Source organism: Malurus melanocephalus, unplaced genomic scaffold, assembly GCF_030028575.1.
Source record: "Malurus melanocephalus ecotype Western Australia unplaced genomic scaffold, MMel_1.1 scaffold_670, whole genome shotgun sequence".
In the NCBI taxonomy this organism is placed as follows: domain Eukaryota; kingdom Metazoa; phylum Chordata; class Aves; order Passeriformes; family Maluridae; genus Malurus; species Malurus melanocephalus.
Window position 1 is genome coordinate 156,756 of NW_026623902.1, and position 15,093 is coordinate 171,848.

At 64.9% G+C, this 15,093-nt stretch overlaps 3 protein-coding genes across 4 annotated transcripts; all 3 read left to right on the forward strand.

The window, feature by feature from the left end:
- Positions 1-889: 889 nt before the first annotated feature.
- LMBR1L (limb development membrane protein 1 like) lies at positions 890-6,688 on the forward strand. 2 transcript variants are annotated; one of them, XM_057383971.1, is made up of 17 exons: positions 890-1,121; positions 2,620-2,704; positions 3,012-3,048; positions 3,197-3,336; positions 3,432-3,535; positions 3,606-3,732; positions 3,818-3,886; positions 4,028-4,092; positions 4,202-4,277; positions 4,382-4,465; positions 4,695-4,771; positions 4,855-4,932; positions 5,024-5,097; positions 5,203-5,293; positions 5,478-5,544; positions 5,637-5,798; positions 5,886-6,688. In XM_057383971.1, the coding sequence occupies exons 1-17, from the start codon at positions 1,050-1,052 to the stop codon at positions 5,942-5,944; spliced, it is 1,467 nt and encodes a 488-aa protein (XP_057239954.1). In that variant the 5' UTR covers positions 890-1,049; the 3' UTR covers positions 5,945-6,688. The 2 variants fall into 2 exon arrangements, with proteins under 2 accessions (XP_057239954.1, XP_057239953.1); XM_057383970.1 differs by having other exon boundaries at positions 5,637-6,688.
- A 1,892-nt stretch (positions 6,689-8,580) lies between these two features.
- On the forward strand, positions 8,581-12,334 carry DHH (desert hedgehog signaling molecule). Its single transcript, XM_057383953.1, has 3 exons — positions 8,581-8,892; positions 10,322-10,583; positions 11,174-12,334. Exons 1-3 carry the CDS (start codon positions 8,581-8,583, stop codon positions 11,839-11,841), a joined length of 1,242 nt encoding a protein of 413 aa, XP_057239936.1. The 3' UTR covers positions 11,842-12,334.
- A 1,137-nt stretch (positions 12,335-13,471) lies between these two features.
- Positions 13,472-15,093, forward strand: RHEBL1 (RHEB like 1). Its single transcript, XM_057383968.1, is given in 8 exon segments — positions 13,472-13,814; positions 14,033-14,091; positions 14,175-14,257; positions 14,314-14,355; positions 14,390-14,453; positions 14,515-14,562; positions 14,564-14,598; positions 14,675-15,093. Coding segments are annotated over 8 exon segments (702 nt in total). The 5' UTR covers positions 13,472-13,537; the 3' UTR covers positions 14,769-15,093.

Here is a 15,093-nt window from a genome sequence, read left to right on the forward strand (position 1 = left end):
GGAGAGTTTTCGGAGGCCCGTGAGGATATGGCTGCCCTGGAGAAGGATTATGAGGAGGTGGGGGTGGATTCTGTGGAAGGGGAGGGCGAGGAGGAAGGGGAGGAATACTAAATGCTGGGTTCCTTCTGTCGCTGTCGCATGTCCACGAAATGTCTGCTTCAAACACTTGAGCTTCCTTGTGCACTGGGTGGGGTTTGGCCCCGTGGGCTCGGCCTGGGGRTACGCTGCCCTCTCGGATGTGATCATGCAGATTTTCCATGTGTCTGTACCGTGTCTGTGAATAAAAGGCTTTAAGAGAAGCTACACTGTGTCGGATACAAACCCTCTGTGTCAGCGCTTGCTCTCGCCGGGCGGGCTGGCCCCATCCCATGGGAACAGACTGTTTCTATTGTCTGTGCCCAGTGAGGCAGCTGGCATGGTGCTGCTGCTGCCCGAGCTGGCACTGGCCAGCAATTCTCTGCTCCCTGGGGCGGTGAGACTCCTCCATCCTTGGGTGGGGGCCTCACCTTGKGTTCTGCTTGGCTCTTTCATGAGCTGCCCGCGATCCCCCAGAGGGGCCATGCCCTGTAGGTGCCCCCAGCGCTCCGGAGCCCTGCCCTGCCGTGCCCTGCCCTGCCCCCCGCGCGTTCCCGGGATTAACGCACCCGGGATTAGCTGTGTCCCAGGATTAGCTCCCTCCCCGCGCTTAATCCCGGGGGGCTGCGCTGGAGCTGCTGCCCCGTGGGAGCGGTGGGCGGGCGCTCAGCCAATCAGCGCGCGCCGCGCTGCGCTTCGACCAATCAGCTTCGCCTCATTCAAGCCTSGCAGCCAATGAGCGGCAGGGGGCGGGGCCKCGGWGGAGCGGATACATTGTAGCGGGCACCGGACGCGGGGGGCGTGGCTTCGGGGAGGGGCGGGGCCACCCACGGCGGCGCTGGGCCGGACCCGACGGGCTCAGAGCGGCGATTCCCGGTGGTACCGGACGGGCTGTAACGGAGCAGCGGTACCGGTACTGCCATCCTGCTCCTGCCCGCGGCAACCCCGCCCGGCCCTGCCATGCTGGCCGCAGCATGGCCCCTGTGGAGCAGGACGCGCTGGCCGTGCGGGAGCAGATCTTCCATGAGAGGGTCCGCGAGTGCATCGTGAGTGCCCCGGGGGCCGCGGTGAGGGGCGGCGGGAGGGGGAAGGGGCCCGGCGTGGCGGGGAGGGGTGGAAGAGGGGCTGGGAGATCGTAGCCCTCCATGGGAACGTCGGGATCCTCGGTGGYAGCTCTGCTGCCCGGCTGTGTTGGGGCTCCACACCCCATTTTCTTATCGGAGCCACCGCGGCTGCGTGTGCCCGGCAGATAGCGGGGTCCCGGGGCTGAACCCCGCTGAGCCCCTGCCGCGACCCCTCTGCCGGCTCSAGCCGTCCCGTCGAGCTGGGAGGGGTGGGGGTGCTGGGCTGTGGTGGTGTCAGAGCCGGGTCAGCTCCATGAGAGGCTCCTGGCTTTGTCCCTGTCCTCAGCCCAGCAGCTCGCTGTCACCGGGAAGGGGCCCTACAGAGCCCCCTAAACCTCGAGCACCGCACAGAGAGCCAGCCGGGTCTGCTCCGCTTCTCCCGCTGCCACTGGCTCAGGGATGGGGATGACCTGGATATCCTGGTCSTGGCACCTCCTAAGAGCCTTCGGGATGCTGCACGCAGGGCAGCCGAGTTGGCTGTGACCAGCAATGCCGAGGCCCCCTCACCACAGCCAAATTCGGTGCCTACAGGGAGGACTTGGTGGCCAAAACCCATCACCTCTGCTCTGGAGTCCCCCAGACCTCCATCCCGGGGGGGTCTCATCTCTCCCGTGAGCCCCTGGCTTGGCAAAGGCAGCACAAAGATTATTTGCCCCAACTTCACCGAGTGGGGGAGGTTTTGGGGGTCCCCCCACCAGGCAGAGGTGGGATCCAGCACATGGCAGGAGGGGACCTGTGGCCTGARACCCCTCACTTGGTGGGAGAAGGAGTGGAAGGACCTGCTGGGCACTGCCCTACTGRGAGTCTGGGGGCTCCCTGCCATCCCACTGGCAGATCCCAGGGATCCTCAGACCCCAGCCAGGCAGAAGGGAGGTGTCACGGCTGCTYCCCACTCCACCTGTGCCAAGGTGGAGGGATCGGGCGACCTTTCCTCATCCTGACGCGTACCCGGCGGGATGAAAGGTCGCCGTGTTCCCTGAACATCGCCTGCTCTGGCTTGACCTCGGCGTTCCAGCGGGGGCGGGAGGGACACCGCAGATGTCCTTGGCGCCTGATTCAAGGCTGTTCCCGTGGCTCTGCTGGGTTCTGGTGCCAGCAGGGCGAGGGCTGTGGGATCGGGCAGTTCAGGGRTGTCTCACGGGGTCGTAGATTTGCCAGCACAGGCAGACCCAGTGCTTCTGGGTGGGCTCTGAGCCCCCCTGGCCTGGGTGCTGTGCCAGCTTTGGGCACCCATGTGTGAACCTTGTGTGCAGCCCCACTGAACAGATAGGTCTGAGCACACGAGTGGGGTGTAACCAGGGCCAGGAGTGGAAAAACAAATAGGGTGGGGCTGACAAGCCCCAGGGCCGGGGTAGGATCCTGGCTAGGAGCACTGCCCCCAGGGCATGCCCACACTGCCCAAACTCCTTTGTGCCCTCAGATCTGTGCCCTGCTCTTCGCCAGTCTATACATCCTCTGCCACTTCATCATAACCCACTTTAAGAAGCACACGGATTTCACAGCAGGTAAGAGAGCGGGAGCTGCCAGAGCCAGGCAGCCCTTGGCAGCCATATTCATCTTCCTGAGGGTTTTTCMTGCTCCTCCATCACTTTTGGCCACCCCCAGAAGTCCCGATCCCACCATAGCCTGGGTTCCCATGACACCAATTGCTGCAGGGCACCCACTATCCACCTCAGGTGGGAGCAAAGCCTGAATTCTCTTGAAGGATTTCTACAGCCTTTGGAGTGGGGAGAGGTTGGGCACGGGGCAGGGAGCAATTCTCTGTCAGTTCTGCCTCCCCCAGCCCTTTGATTCGGGATTTTGTCCCCGCAGTTCACGATGACGAGGATGCTGCTGTCAACAGGATTGCGTAAGTTCCTGCTTGTCCCCGTTCCCTGATACTCAACCTTTTCCTCAGCACACCGTGTCCTGTGGGTGCTGGTGACGCTGGGGGGCAGAGCAGGGCTGTGACACCCACAGGAACCCTGACCCAGAGGTGATGCTTGTCCCTCCACCAGATTGGGGCTCTGTACCTTCACCCTGGCTGTGGCGCTGGGCGCCGTCCTCCTCCTGCCCTTCTCCATCATCAGCAACGAGGTGCTGCTCTCATTCCCCCAAAATTACTACATCCAGTGGCTGAACGGGTCCCTCATTCACGGTGGGTGCTTGGGGTGACCCTGGGGTAACCCCAAAATCTGTGGGTCAGGGTTGCCTTGCCCAGGAGCTCACCTCATGCTGTTCCCTGTTTTCCAGGCCTCTGGAACTTGGTCTTCCTCTTCTCCAACATGTCCCTCGTCTTCCTCATGCCCTTTGCCTACTTCTTCACCGAGTCAGAGGGGTTTGCAGGGTCCAAGAAGGTGGGTGATCCTGCAGWTGTYCCCCCCTGTCCCCTCCATCCGTGAYTCCCTGCTAACCCAGYTCCTGCAGGGCATCATGGCCAGGGTGTACGAGACGTCGGTGGTGCTGCTGCTGCTGTCGCTGCTGGTGCTGGGCATGGTCTGGGTGGCCTCTGCCATCGTGGGCAATGATGCTGCCAGTCGCCAGTCGCTCTACGGTGGGTGCTGCTGGGGTGCTGCAGAGTCAGAACCTGGCTCTGAATGGAACCTGGTGCCACTGGCCTGATCCTGCTGCCTCCACAGATCTCTGGGAATATTATCTGCCCTACCTCTACTCCTGTATCTCGCTCTTTGGCGTTCTGCTTCTGCTGTGTAAGTTGTGGGATGTTCTCCCCGAGGCTCTGGTGGTGCTCCACGCAAATGGAGCCTGGAGGAGCTCCAGGATCCTTCTGGAGGTGTGGGGAGGGGTGGGATGGAGGGGCCCACCCTGTTCATCCTCTCCTTCCACCGCAGTGTGCACCCCCTTTGGCCTCTCCATCATGTTCACCGTCACTGGGAAGCTGCTGGTGAAACCCCGGGTAAGGAGGTGTCCCCCACAATCCTTCTGCCCCAAATCTTGGGGGTGACTGCCCCCCAGGGCTGCCACACCCCCCACCAGCTGCTCACGGGCTCCTCACCCATTCCCAGCTCCTGGAAGACCTGGATGAGCAGTTGAGCTGCACAAGGTTTGAGGAAGCCGCCGTGTCCCACAGGATCCGCTCTGGTGGGTGTTGCTGGCTGGGAAAGAAAGGGGAGCATGGGGTGGATTGGGGGCCCCACATAGGAGCCCTCACCCCACCTGAGCCTCTGGGATCTCCCCCCTTGCAGGCAAAGCTTCCTGCTGGCTGAATCTGGACATGGAGATGCTGCGGGAGCAGTTCTTTGCCATCCGCAGCAAGAGGCGGAAACTGGGTGAGGATCCTGGGGGAAAAGGCCAGGACACCTGAGTTTCCTCCAGCTTGGCACTGGGAGCACTGGGAGCACTGGGAGCGCTGGGTCCCTGTGCTCTGTGGTGGAACAGTGGGTGGGAAATGGGGTGGGGGCTGTTACATCCCATCCTGGCACTTTGAGGCCCCCCTCAATCTCCTGCCCTGGGGTGGGAGTTGTGCTCCCCTCTCACCTGGGCACATCTTTGCCACAGAGCTGCGGCACCGAGCCTCACCCTGGCAGAGGAACCTGGGCTACCCCCTGGCCATGTTGGGCCTCCTGGCACTGACAGTGAGTAGCCCTGGGCTCCCAGGGGAGTTGGGGGTTGTCCCCATCCTGCCCACTGCCTTCACTCCCTCCCTGCTCCTCCACAGGGCATTTCTGTGCTCATTGTCTGCTTCCACGTGCTGGAGCTGCTGCTGGACGATGCCGCGATGCCACGGGGCATCCAGGTACCCGGGCAGGGGGATGGGACAGCACAGTCACGTCCCTTACTGCTCTGGGGACCATTCCTCCCCAACCTGCTCCCTCCTCTGCCTGCAGGACGCGTCCCTGGGCCAGGTTTCCTTCTCCATCTTTGGTTCCTTTGGAGCTGCACTGCAGGTTGTCCTCATTTTGTATCCTTCAGGCGGGGCACTGRTGTCCCCAGTGATSTCCCCTGTGTCYCCAGCACCGTTTCCAGCACCATCCCTCCCTGTTTTGCTCCTTAACACTCCTTCCAGCTACCTGATGGTCTCCTCTGTGGTGGGCTTCTACAGCTCCCCCCTCTTCACTCGCCTGCTCCCAGAGAGGCAGGACACTCCCCTGACCAAGGTGGGAGCAGCAGGGTGGGATTGGGGGGCGCCTGAGCTCCCCTTGGGGTGCAAGACCCCGTTCCCCACAGTGCACTGCTTGTCAGTGTCCTGCTGTGTTTCTCTGGATTCTCTGGCCCTTCCCCAGCCTGGGGGACGGGTCCTTGCAGCAGCACTGACCCCCAAAACCTCCTGATTCTCCCCAGATCATCGGGAACTGCGTCTCCTTGCTGGTGCTCAGCTCAGCACTGCCCGTCTTCTCCAGGACRCTGGGTGAGCCCCCCAAAGGGATCAGGGTGATGCCTGAATGGGGGTGTCCCCAGAATTGGGGTGCCCTGACCCCGCTGTGCCCCACCCCTGTGCAGGGATCACCCGTTTTGACCTCCTGGGTGATTTTGGCCGCTTCAACTGGTTGGGAAACTTCTACATCGTCTTCCTCTACAACATGGGATTTGCGGGGCTCACCACGCTGTGCCTGGTGAAAAGGGTCTCCTGGGCTGTCCAGGCCGAGCTCATCCGTGCCTTTGGTGAGGACAGGGACATGGGGACACAGGGATGGGTGCTGGGGTGTCCCCTGTCCCCCACCCTGGCTCTCACACTTTTCTTGTCTCCAGGTCTGCACAAGCTGCCGCTGCCCGTGACGCGCTGCCGGACCCGCAGCAAGCTCTGCTAGGGCTGGGGGACAGGGATGTGTCCCCCCCAATCACAGTGGCCCCCAGGGTGGCTGCTAGCCACAGAGCTGACCCTGRTAGYACCTGATACCTCAGGGACCATCAGAGCCCCTCAGGGAGAACCGAGACCCTGTGAGGGGGCTGACCCCCTCAAGCCCTGCGTGGGCTGGAGGACAGGGATGTGTCCCCCCCCTCTCATTTTGGTGGCCCCCAGGGTGGCTGCTAGCCACAGAGCTGRCCCTGATAGCACCTGATACCTCAGGGACCATCAGAGCCCKCCCAGGGAAAGCCGAGACACGTTTTGGGGTTTCTTACTCCCACTTTATCTCAGCATTTTGTGCTACTGAGCCTTGGCCTTGAGCCACACCCCCATCACACATCCCCAAGGGGCGTGGGGTCTCCCCCGAGGCTGCGCTGGCTGCAGCCCCCCCACCCCGTTCAAATACCTCGTGCAAGAGTGGCCGGGTCCCCCGACCTCCTTCCAGGCTCCTCCCTGGGGTCTGGTTGTGTTTTTAATGTCACCCCCACTTCATGCTCCCTGCCCAGAGTCACTCCACACTCCATCTCTGTGTCACTCCGGGGCTGCAGAGGGGCACTGGTTGTCCCCCGCCCACCCCGAGGCCCTTGGGGTCCCTAATAGGGGGGCCTGGGGTGCAGGGAACAAGACCCCCCCTCTCTCTGGCAGCTTGGTGTGATGAGTATGTCGGGTCTCTGTTACCACAGAACTTGTTTGGAGCAATAAATAGTGACCATTTTTTATATAAAAATATCWCAATCTGGGGGTTTTACTCCCCATGAAGGCAGGGCTGAGTAAGAGGGGGGCAGGGGTGGGGTATCCCTGTCTTGGGGGGGTCACGGTCCCGCCCCTCCTTCCCTGGGGGCCATAATTAACCCTCTTCCTGCTTGGGGTTAATGAGCTTCTTCCAGGCAGGGCAGCAGGTGAGGGCAGCCTGGAAGAAGCTGAGGGACCCCGGGGGTGTTGGGGGGCTCTGGGAAGTTTCGGGGTACGGGCTGAGYTACCCCAAGTGAGGGGCAAAGCAGAAATTTCGATTTCTGGGATGGAGGGTCGTGCGGCCGCAGCGGAAACTGCCCCGGGAACCGGCCCCCCACCCATCCTGCCCCGGCTGGGGCCGAGCCAGGCCGCCCCCCCATATCGGGGGTGGGGGGCCCGGGCCCCCCCTCACCCCCCCAATCGGCTGGGGCCGAGCAGGAAGCGCAGGAAACCTGGTTTATATTGCAGGAAATGAGGCCATCGGTGCCCGCGATTTCCCCGCGCCCTGCTCCCCTCCCAGTCACCCCGGGTTGGCACCGGGGCTGCGGGGAAGCTGTAGGGGGGCCCGCGGTGGCCGGGACCCCCCTGATCCGTTTCTAACTCTCCGCGGCTCCGCTGCTGCCTCGTTTCCTCTCCGGGACCCTCGGTACCCTTGGGTGCTTCACCGGGAGCTCTGGGGTGCTGATCGGGGGACACGGTCCCAGTCCCGAGAAGATCCCGGTCCCGGGGGTGCCCCGTTCCTGGACRTTCCTGTTGGAGCCCGGTGCCAGTCCCGGAGCAGCCCGGCCCCATCCTCGGCGGTGCCCGGTCCCGGTCCGGGGGTACCCCGGTCCCGGGGAGCGGAGGGGCCGGCCGGGGCAGGGCAGCCCGGCGGGGGCGGCCCCGGGGGATGTGGCYGCCGCTGCCGCCGCTCCCGGGGGCCGGGTCCGAGGCGGGGCTGCCCAGCGCCGAATCCGAGCGGCCACGGTGTGGGCAGCCCGGTCCGGGCGGCTGAGGGCGGCGCACGGTGCCGATTAGCACGCAAGGCAGCCGGTACCGGGGGCTGGGCAAGGAACGGGGACCGGGACCGGGRSYSGGACCGAACAGAGAGGAGMGGGGTAGTGTCAGGGAGCGGGTCCCGGGAGCGGGGCTGTGCCGAGGGGACGGAGCAGGTGCGGATACCGGCGGCACAGCCTTAGRATAACGAGTGTCCTCGGTGCAAGGGACAGCGGGAGAAGAGGGACCGGGACTGRGCGAGAGAGATCCCCGGTCCCAGCAGGCGGTGACAGAACAGGTCCCAGGACCAGAATMGCGGCGTTCGGACCCGGATAAGGAGGGGTCCGGGTACCGGAGCGCAGTGCGGGGACCGTGGAGAGGAGGAGGARGCGGTGTCAGAGCTCGGGATTTAGACGGGGAGGGGGAGCAGGATCGGGACGCGGGGTGAGATCCCGCTGCCGGTCCCGGGGCAGCCTCAGGAGCCKGGTGGCCGGTGCCAGTCCCGGGGCAGTGCCCGGAGGTGGGTGCCGGTGCCCGGTGCTGGGACGCAGTGGTGCGAGGGCTTTCCAGTGTCGGGGATTTCTCCGCACCGGGGTGTAGCACCAGGCACGGGGGTTCCGATACCGTGAGCGCGGAACCGGCGGCGCTCCGAGTGGGTGGCGGCACCGGCGGGGGGGGGTACGAGGGGGTGGTCAGTGTTCCCGAGCGGCCGCGGATCCCGCAGCAGCGACGGGACCGTGGGTGTGAGAAGGAAACGGCGCCGACCCGCCCCTGGCACCGCGACCCTCTAAAAGCCCCGGGGCCGCCACACCGGGACTATGCCCGCCCCAGCCGCCCGTGCCCCCGGCGACTGAGCGGGGCCCGCGGAGGCAGCGGCGCCCGGCGGGCGGGATGCCCCGGTGGAGGCCGCTCGCCCTCGTCCTGCTCGGCCTCGCCGCCTGCCTGCTGGCCGCGCCGGTGCTGGGCTGCGGCCCGGGTCGGGGCCCGGTGGGGCGGCGGCGGCTGGGGCGGCGGCAGCTCTCGCCTCTGCTCTACAAGCAGTTCGTGCCCAACGTGCCCGAGCAGACGCTGGGGGCGAGCGGGAAAGCGGAGGGCAAAGTGCTGCGGGGCTCCGAGCGCTTCAGGGACCTGGTGCCCAACTACAACCCCGACATCATCTTCAAGGACGAGGAGAACACGGGGGCGGACCGGCTCATGACCGAGGTGGGGGCTGCTCCCGGYCCGGCCCGGCCTCGCTCCCGGGGGCGCGGGGACGCGGGGGAGGCGGGGGGACGGGCGGGAGCACAGCGACCCTCGACGGGGCTCACGGACMTTCCCCAGGCGGCACCGATCCTCCCAGGGGCTCACGGACATTTCTCGGCTGCCACCGACCCTCTCCAGGGCGCACCGATCATCCCGGGGCTCACGGATCCTCCCGGGTGGCACCGACTCTTGCCGGGAGCGCGGAGCCTCCCGGGGCACCGGGACCCCGCCGGGGCCGCACGGTACCTCGCCCCGGTCCCCTGCTCCCTTCCACGGCTCCTGGCGGCGGCGCAGCAGCACCGGAGCTCCAGGATGGGGCGGTCCCGCCGTGTTAAGCGTTCAGAGGATTAACGGGACGGGATTTCATCGGGGTGACGAGGTACCGGCGGCTCCGCTCCTCCAGCGCCGCCGGTCCCAGGGTCAGCGCGGATGGGGCGGCCCCGGTTATCCCTCTCCTCGGGGGGAACCCGGGACGCGCCGCGCACCCGTCGGGATGCTCACGGTTGCCATGGCGAGGGGCGGCCCCGCGGTCGCCATGGCGACGGGGGATGCTGCGAGTGGTCCAGGCGGCGCCGGCAGCATCCCGCGAGCCGGGACGGCGGAGGCGGCGGGGCCGGGACGGCGGGGCCCGCCGGGGCCGCGGGAGCGGAGCTGGCCCGGGGTGCGGGTAGCTGAAAGGACTCTTTGTAGCCGCGGCGGCATTCCCGGGGCCTGAGGTCAGCGCCGGGCTGGAAGGCGCCTATTGTGGCCGGGCCGGGCCGGGCCGGGCCGAGCGCATTCCTGCCCCCCCGCCGCTGCCGTCCCCCCCCGGCCCGGCCGCCCCGGGCCCGCGCCCCGCACTGCCGCCCCCGCGGCCCCGCACTCCCGGGAGCCGCTTTGTTGAACGGGGAAGCGGGGGCGCACCGGGGCACTGAGGGACGTTGTGACCTCACCGGCTGCGGGGGTGGACCGGGGCAGCTCCGATCCCTGCACCCCGTTTCGATGCTGTCGCTGCCGATGGGGAGGGGGACCCCGGAACCGCCTGGGACCCCCCTGCTGTCCCCATCAGCCCGGACTCAGGGCTGGTTCAGGGTCAGCTGCTCCCCAGCTCTGCTTCACAGTCCCCCCCTCCAGGTTAATCAGTCACGGCCGTGGCCGCGGGGAAGGTGACACGGTCCCCGTGCCTGTCCCGGTCCCTTGCCCGTTCCACCCGGCTGCCCGTGGAGCAGCTCCACCACGGGACCCCAGGGCACGTTAACGTTCAACCTGCACCCAGGCAGGGGGGCAGATTGGCCTTGACCTTCTCTGTTCCCACAGGAGCCCCTTTGGGCTCCCTCCAAGCCCTTTGCAGGTCTCCTGTCTGTCCCTGTGTGCTGGGGAGGGTGACACCGATGCTGCTGTGTCCCCACAGCGCTGCAAGGAGCGGGTGAACTCGCTGGCTATCGCCGTGATGAACATGTGGCCGGGGGTGAAGCTGCGGGTGACCGAGGGCTGGGACGAGGACGGGCACCACCTCCCYGACTCTCTGCACTACGAGGGCCGGGCACTGGACATCACCACGTCCGACCGYGACCGCCACAAGTACGGCATGCTGGCACGCCTGGCCGTCGAGGCTGGCTTCGACTGGGTCTACTACGAGTCCAAGGCGCACATCCACGTCTCCGTCAGAGCAGGTACCACACGGAAAGGGCTGCCATCAGGGCAGGGGGCTGCCATCCTCAAAAGCATTCCAGCCCACAGCTCTGCTGCTCCCCCTTTACATCCCAAATCCACGTGGGATTATTGCTCAGTCCCTAACAGGTTCAGATGATGTCTGTCTCCCGCCCAGCTCCCCCAGATGGGCAAAAAAAAATCATTTTCCCCTCCAAATTTTGTCTAAATGGAGACAATTTCATGGTTCAGTTCCTGGTGAGGGGAATAGCAATGCAGCCCCCAACCCTACAAACCTCAGCCCTACAACCCCCAGCCCCACAGCCCCCCACCCCACAGTTGCTCCAGCCAGCAGTTCCCATCCACTCCAGAAGTGACCATTGACAGAAAGTGAAAGTGGCTGTAAATGTCACCGTTCCAGCCCGGAACAAAGGGCGTCAGTGCAGGGTGGACAAAGGGACAAAGGGAGCTGCACGCAGGAACCAGGGGAGCTTCGGAAAATACCCGCTTTGTTCTGGGGGTGGTTTGGGGGTCGCCGTTTCCCCTTCTGGAGGTGGTGACCTGGTRGAGGTGGCCGGTGTGGGGACACCCATGTCCTTCTCCATCCTCTCAGATAACTCGCTGGCCATCCGCACCGGCGGCTGCTTYCCCGGCCACGCCACCGTGACGCTGCAGAGCGGCGAGCGCCGGGGTCTGGCCGAGCTGCGCCGGGGTGATTGGGTGCTGGGCGCCGAGCCGGGCGGGCGCCTGGTGCCCACCGAGGTGCTGCTCTTCCTCCACCGGGACCTGGGCCAACGCGCCTCCTTYGTGGCCATCGAGACGGCCAGCCCGGCGCGCCGGTTGCTGCTCACCCCATCCCACTTGGTGTTCGCAGCCCGTGGGGTGGCYAACGGCTCGGCCGCTTTCCTGCCCATCTTTGCCCGCCGTGTGCGCCCGGGTGATGCCGTGCTGGCCCACGGGGCTGGCGAGAGGGGGCTGCGTCCRGCACGGGTGCTCAGGGTCTCACGGGAGGATGGCGTGGGGGTCTTTGCCCCACTCACATCCCAYGGCACCTTGCTGGTTAATGGGGTGCTGGCATCCTGCTACGCCGTCCTGGAGAGCCACCGCTGGGCACATCGRGCTTTCGCCCCTCTCCGCCTCTTCCACGGGCTCCTCTCGCTGCTGCCAACCCAAGCCAAGGTGGGCAACGGGACGGTGCCAGAGGCTGGCATGCACTGGTACTCCAGCCTGCTCTACCGGCTGGCCGGGGGCGTGYTGGGCCACGAGGCTCTGCAGGTGTAGGGGTCCCTGGTCCCCCCAGTCACCACACGGTGGGTGATGCTGCACACTGGAAGTGGGGGGCTCCAGCCCTGGGCACCCCCTGGATCCCTGGGGCATCCCTGGTGCTATGGGAAGGTCAGGGCTCTGCACTGCTCTGGGGCACGGGGTGGTGGGGATGGGATGGAGTGTCACCAAGGACCTGGCTCAGCCCTGTCCTTTGTCCTAGAGCCGCCCCACAGCCGGGTCCCCATGCCCCAGACCCCCACATGCTCTGCTGGTATTTATTGCTTTATTAACCACTGCGCTGGGGCTGGGGTTGGTGCTTGTCAAACCACAGCCAGGCACTACCAGACCCCACCCCAAAACCAAATCCAGCTGGGAGATGCAAAAAATACCCCAGCACCGAGCACTTGGCAGCAGTGCCTGATCCCCTGCTCTGGGTCTGTCCCTGTCACCCACAGTGTTCCTGTCCCTGTGCTGCAGGGTGGCAGGACGGGGTGTCTGCCACGGGCACGGGCACGGGCACCCCATGCCAGGCCCAACTTTAACCATGCTAACCGCTAACCTGCCCTGCTTGAGAGTTTTATTTTTCTATTTATAAATGGTAATATAAATGTCCCCCRTGCCAGCCTGGCCCGGCAGTGGGGCTTGCTCCATGGGGCAGGGGGAAGCCTGCTTTTAACCACTTCTGTTTAAAAACAAAACAAAACAAAAGAAATACTACTATTTAATTGTTTGGGGAAATAAAGAAAGTCTATGGCCCAATTGGAGATGAGGCTGGAGGTGGGGGATGTGTAAGGCTGGGTTGGTGTATCTGGAGGGGCTAGAATTGATCATCTCAAGGGGCTGAGGGTCCCTAGGGCTGGGCATCCTAAGAGGCTGGAACTGGGTAGGGCATTGCAGGGGACTGGGGTATCCCTGGGGGTTTGGCATCTTGAGGCTCTGGGGGTCCCTGGGGCTGGAGTAGGGACCCAACTTCCACCGGTCTTTCTGGCCCCCAAATGGGCAAAAAAGTCACTTTCCCCTCCAAATTTTGACCAGATGGAGACAACCTCGTGGTTTAGCCTCTGGTGAGGGGAATAGCAATGCAGCCCTCAGGGGGCTGTGGGTCCCTGTGGCAGGGGTCAGACATCTTGAGGGGTCGAAATATCCCGGGGAGCCTGGGGTTCCTAGAGCTGGGAGAGGCCACRATGGGGATCCCGGGGAGCAGGAGGGGGGTCCGGGTGTTCCCGGGTATCCCCGGGCCGGTACAGGTCGAGATGGGGGTGTCTGGGAACTCAGGACAAGGACATTCCCTCCCCATTCCCACTCAAATGCGCGACCACCACGTGGCCACGGCGCTTCCCTCCGTTTTCATGAATGGAGCGCCCCGAACGCCAATGCGCATGCGCTTCCGACTAGCCCCGCCCCCTCCTCCGCTGCTTGGCCAATGGGAGCGCGGGGGCGGGCGGTGTTGTGGTCACGTGCCGGTGTAGTGGCGGAGGCCACGCCCCCTCCGGCGCGGTTTATGGCGCCGTTTGCCGCGCCCGCCCGCGCCGTCCCGCGGGTTTTACCGCCGCTCCGGTACCGCAAAGCGCTCATCCTCGGCGGGTCCGTGCGGAGGAACTCGGGCTGGGGGCGTACTGCGCTCCGGAGAGGGGTTCTGCCCTCCGGGGGTCCCTGGCTCCCCCGGTGCTGCCTCGCTGGGGATTACCGGATACGGCAGGTGCACCACGGAATGGTTGTGCCGGTCCTCTCCGGGCTCGGCACGGTTGGTCCCCACCCCACGTGGATGTTTGGGGCCGTGTTTATCTTGGGCAACCCTCCCAGCATCTTCTGTCACCCCGGGAGAGCTCCCCTGGTTCCCGTCTCTCGGTCCGGCTCTGTCCCCTGTCCCGGGGTGATGCCGGGTCCACCCAGCCCTGTTGTTTCCCCACACCAAGGTAAAACCTCCCTGACCCACCASTTCGTGAAGGGAAAGTTCGTGGAGTGCTACGAGCCCACGATAGAGAGCAGTGAGGGTGGGTGAGGCGCTGCCTGCCCGGTGTCCTGCTCCCTGATGCCCCTGTGGGACCCCAGATGATGAGGACAGACACGTCCCCGCTCCTGCAGGGGTGCGTTGTACCCCAAAACCTTGTGCCAGGGGATGAGGGGTGCCCTTGGAATGGGGTGGAGGTGGCTCACAACCTTGGGGGTCCCAGGCAGCCCCCCATACCTGGTGCCACCCCTGCAGCCTACAAGATGGTGGTGGTGGGCGAGTTCCAGCTGCAGCTGGTGGACACGGCCAGACAGGTAATGCTGGGGCAATTTGGGGGTGCAGAGGGGCTTCTGACCCCCCAGCCACCCCTGCCACCGGTTTTGTCCCTCTCCCCAAGGACGAGTTCCCCATTCTGTCCCACTCCTTCGTCATTGGCATCCATGGCTATGTCCTGGTGTACTTGGTGACATCCCAGCGGAGGTGAGGAACCCCTGAGATTTGGGGATGAGTGCCTGGATGTCCCCTTGTCCCCACAGCTTCCAGGTGGTCAAGACCCTCTGCAAGAGCTGGGGGAAGACATGGTAGGTGCTGTCACTCCTGGGGATGGGGAACCCGTGGTGGGCTCTGATCCTCCCCTGTGGTGCTGGTRGGGAACAAGGCAGACCTGGCTCTGCAGAGATAAAGGGGGGTTCTGGGGGTCCCAGAGGCACATCCTGCCTGTCCTCTGCTGTGTCTTCAGCTGGAAAGTGAGGGCAGATGAAGGAAAGAAGCTGGCAGAATCCTGGTGGGGCCATTTTCCTCAAGTTCTCGGCCAAGGAGAGCCAGATATGGGGGACAGAGCCCACCCGGGGTTGGGAACRGGGTTCCCAGTGTGCTGGCACTGATGTCCCCTCATCCTCAGGTGACCCAGGGGATCTTCATGAAAATCATTGAGGAGATTGACCGGGGGGACAATTCCTATGGCATATCCACCAGCTGCCGCCTGATGTGATCCCTGGGATGGGACAGAACCCCCTGGCTGGGCCAGACCACCCCCAGGACTTTCTCCTGGACGATGGCAGTGACTTTGGGGAGGCCACCACACCGTCMTGCTGTGGTTCAGGACCCCTCACTTTGCACAGACTGTGGGAATCCTGGGGGTTGGCAGCAGGGTGGGGGTTYTATCCCAGTCAGGAGCCCCCAGCTCATCACTGATGTCCCCCACACACGCACAAGGACAGGTCGGAGCTGTTCCTGCTCCGGSARCCAGGGCTGAATGCGGGTGTTGTTYCCAGCGTGGGGCTGCAGTCCGGTTGTGCCGGACCCGTGGGAGTCAA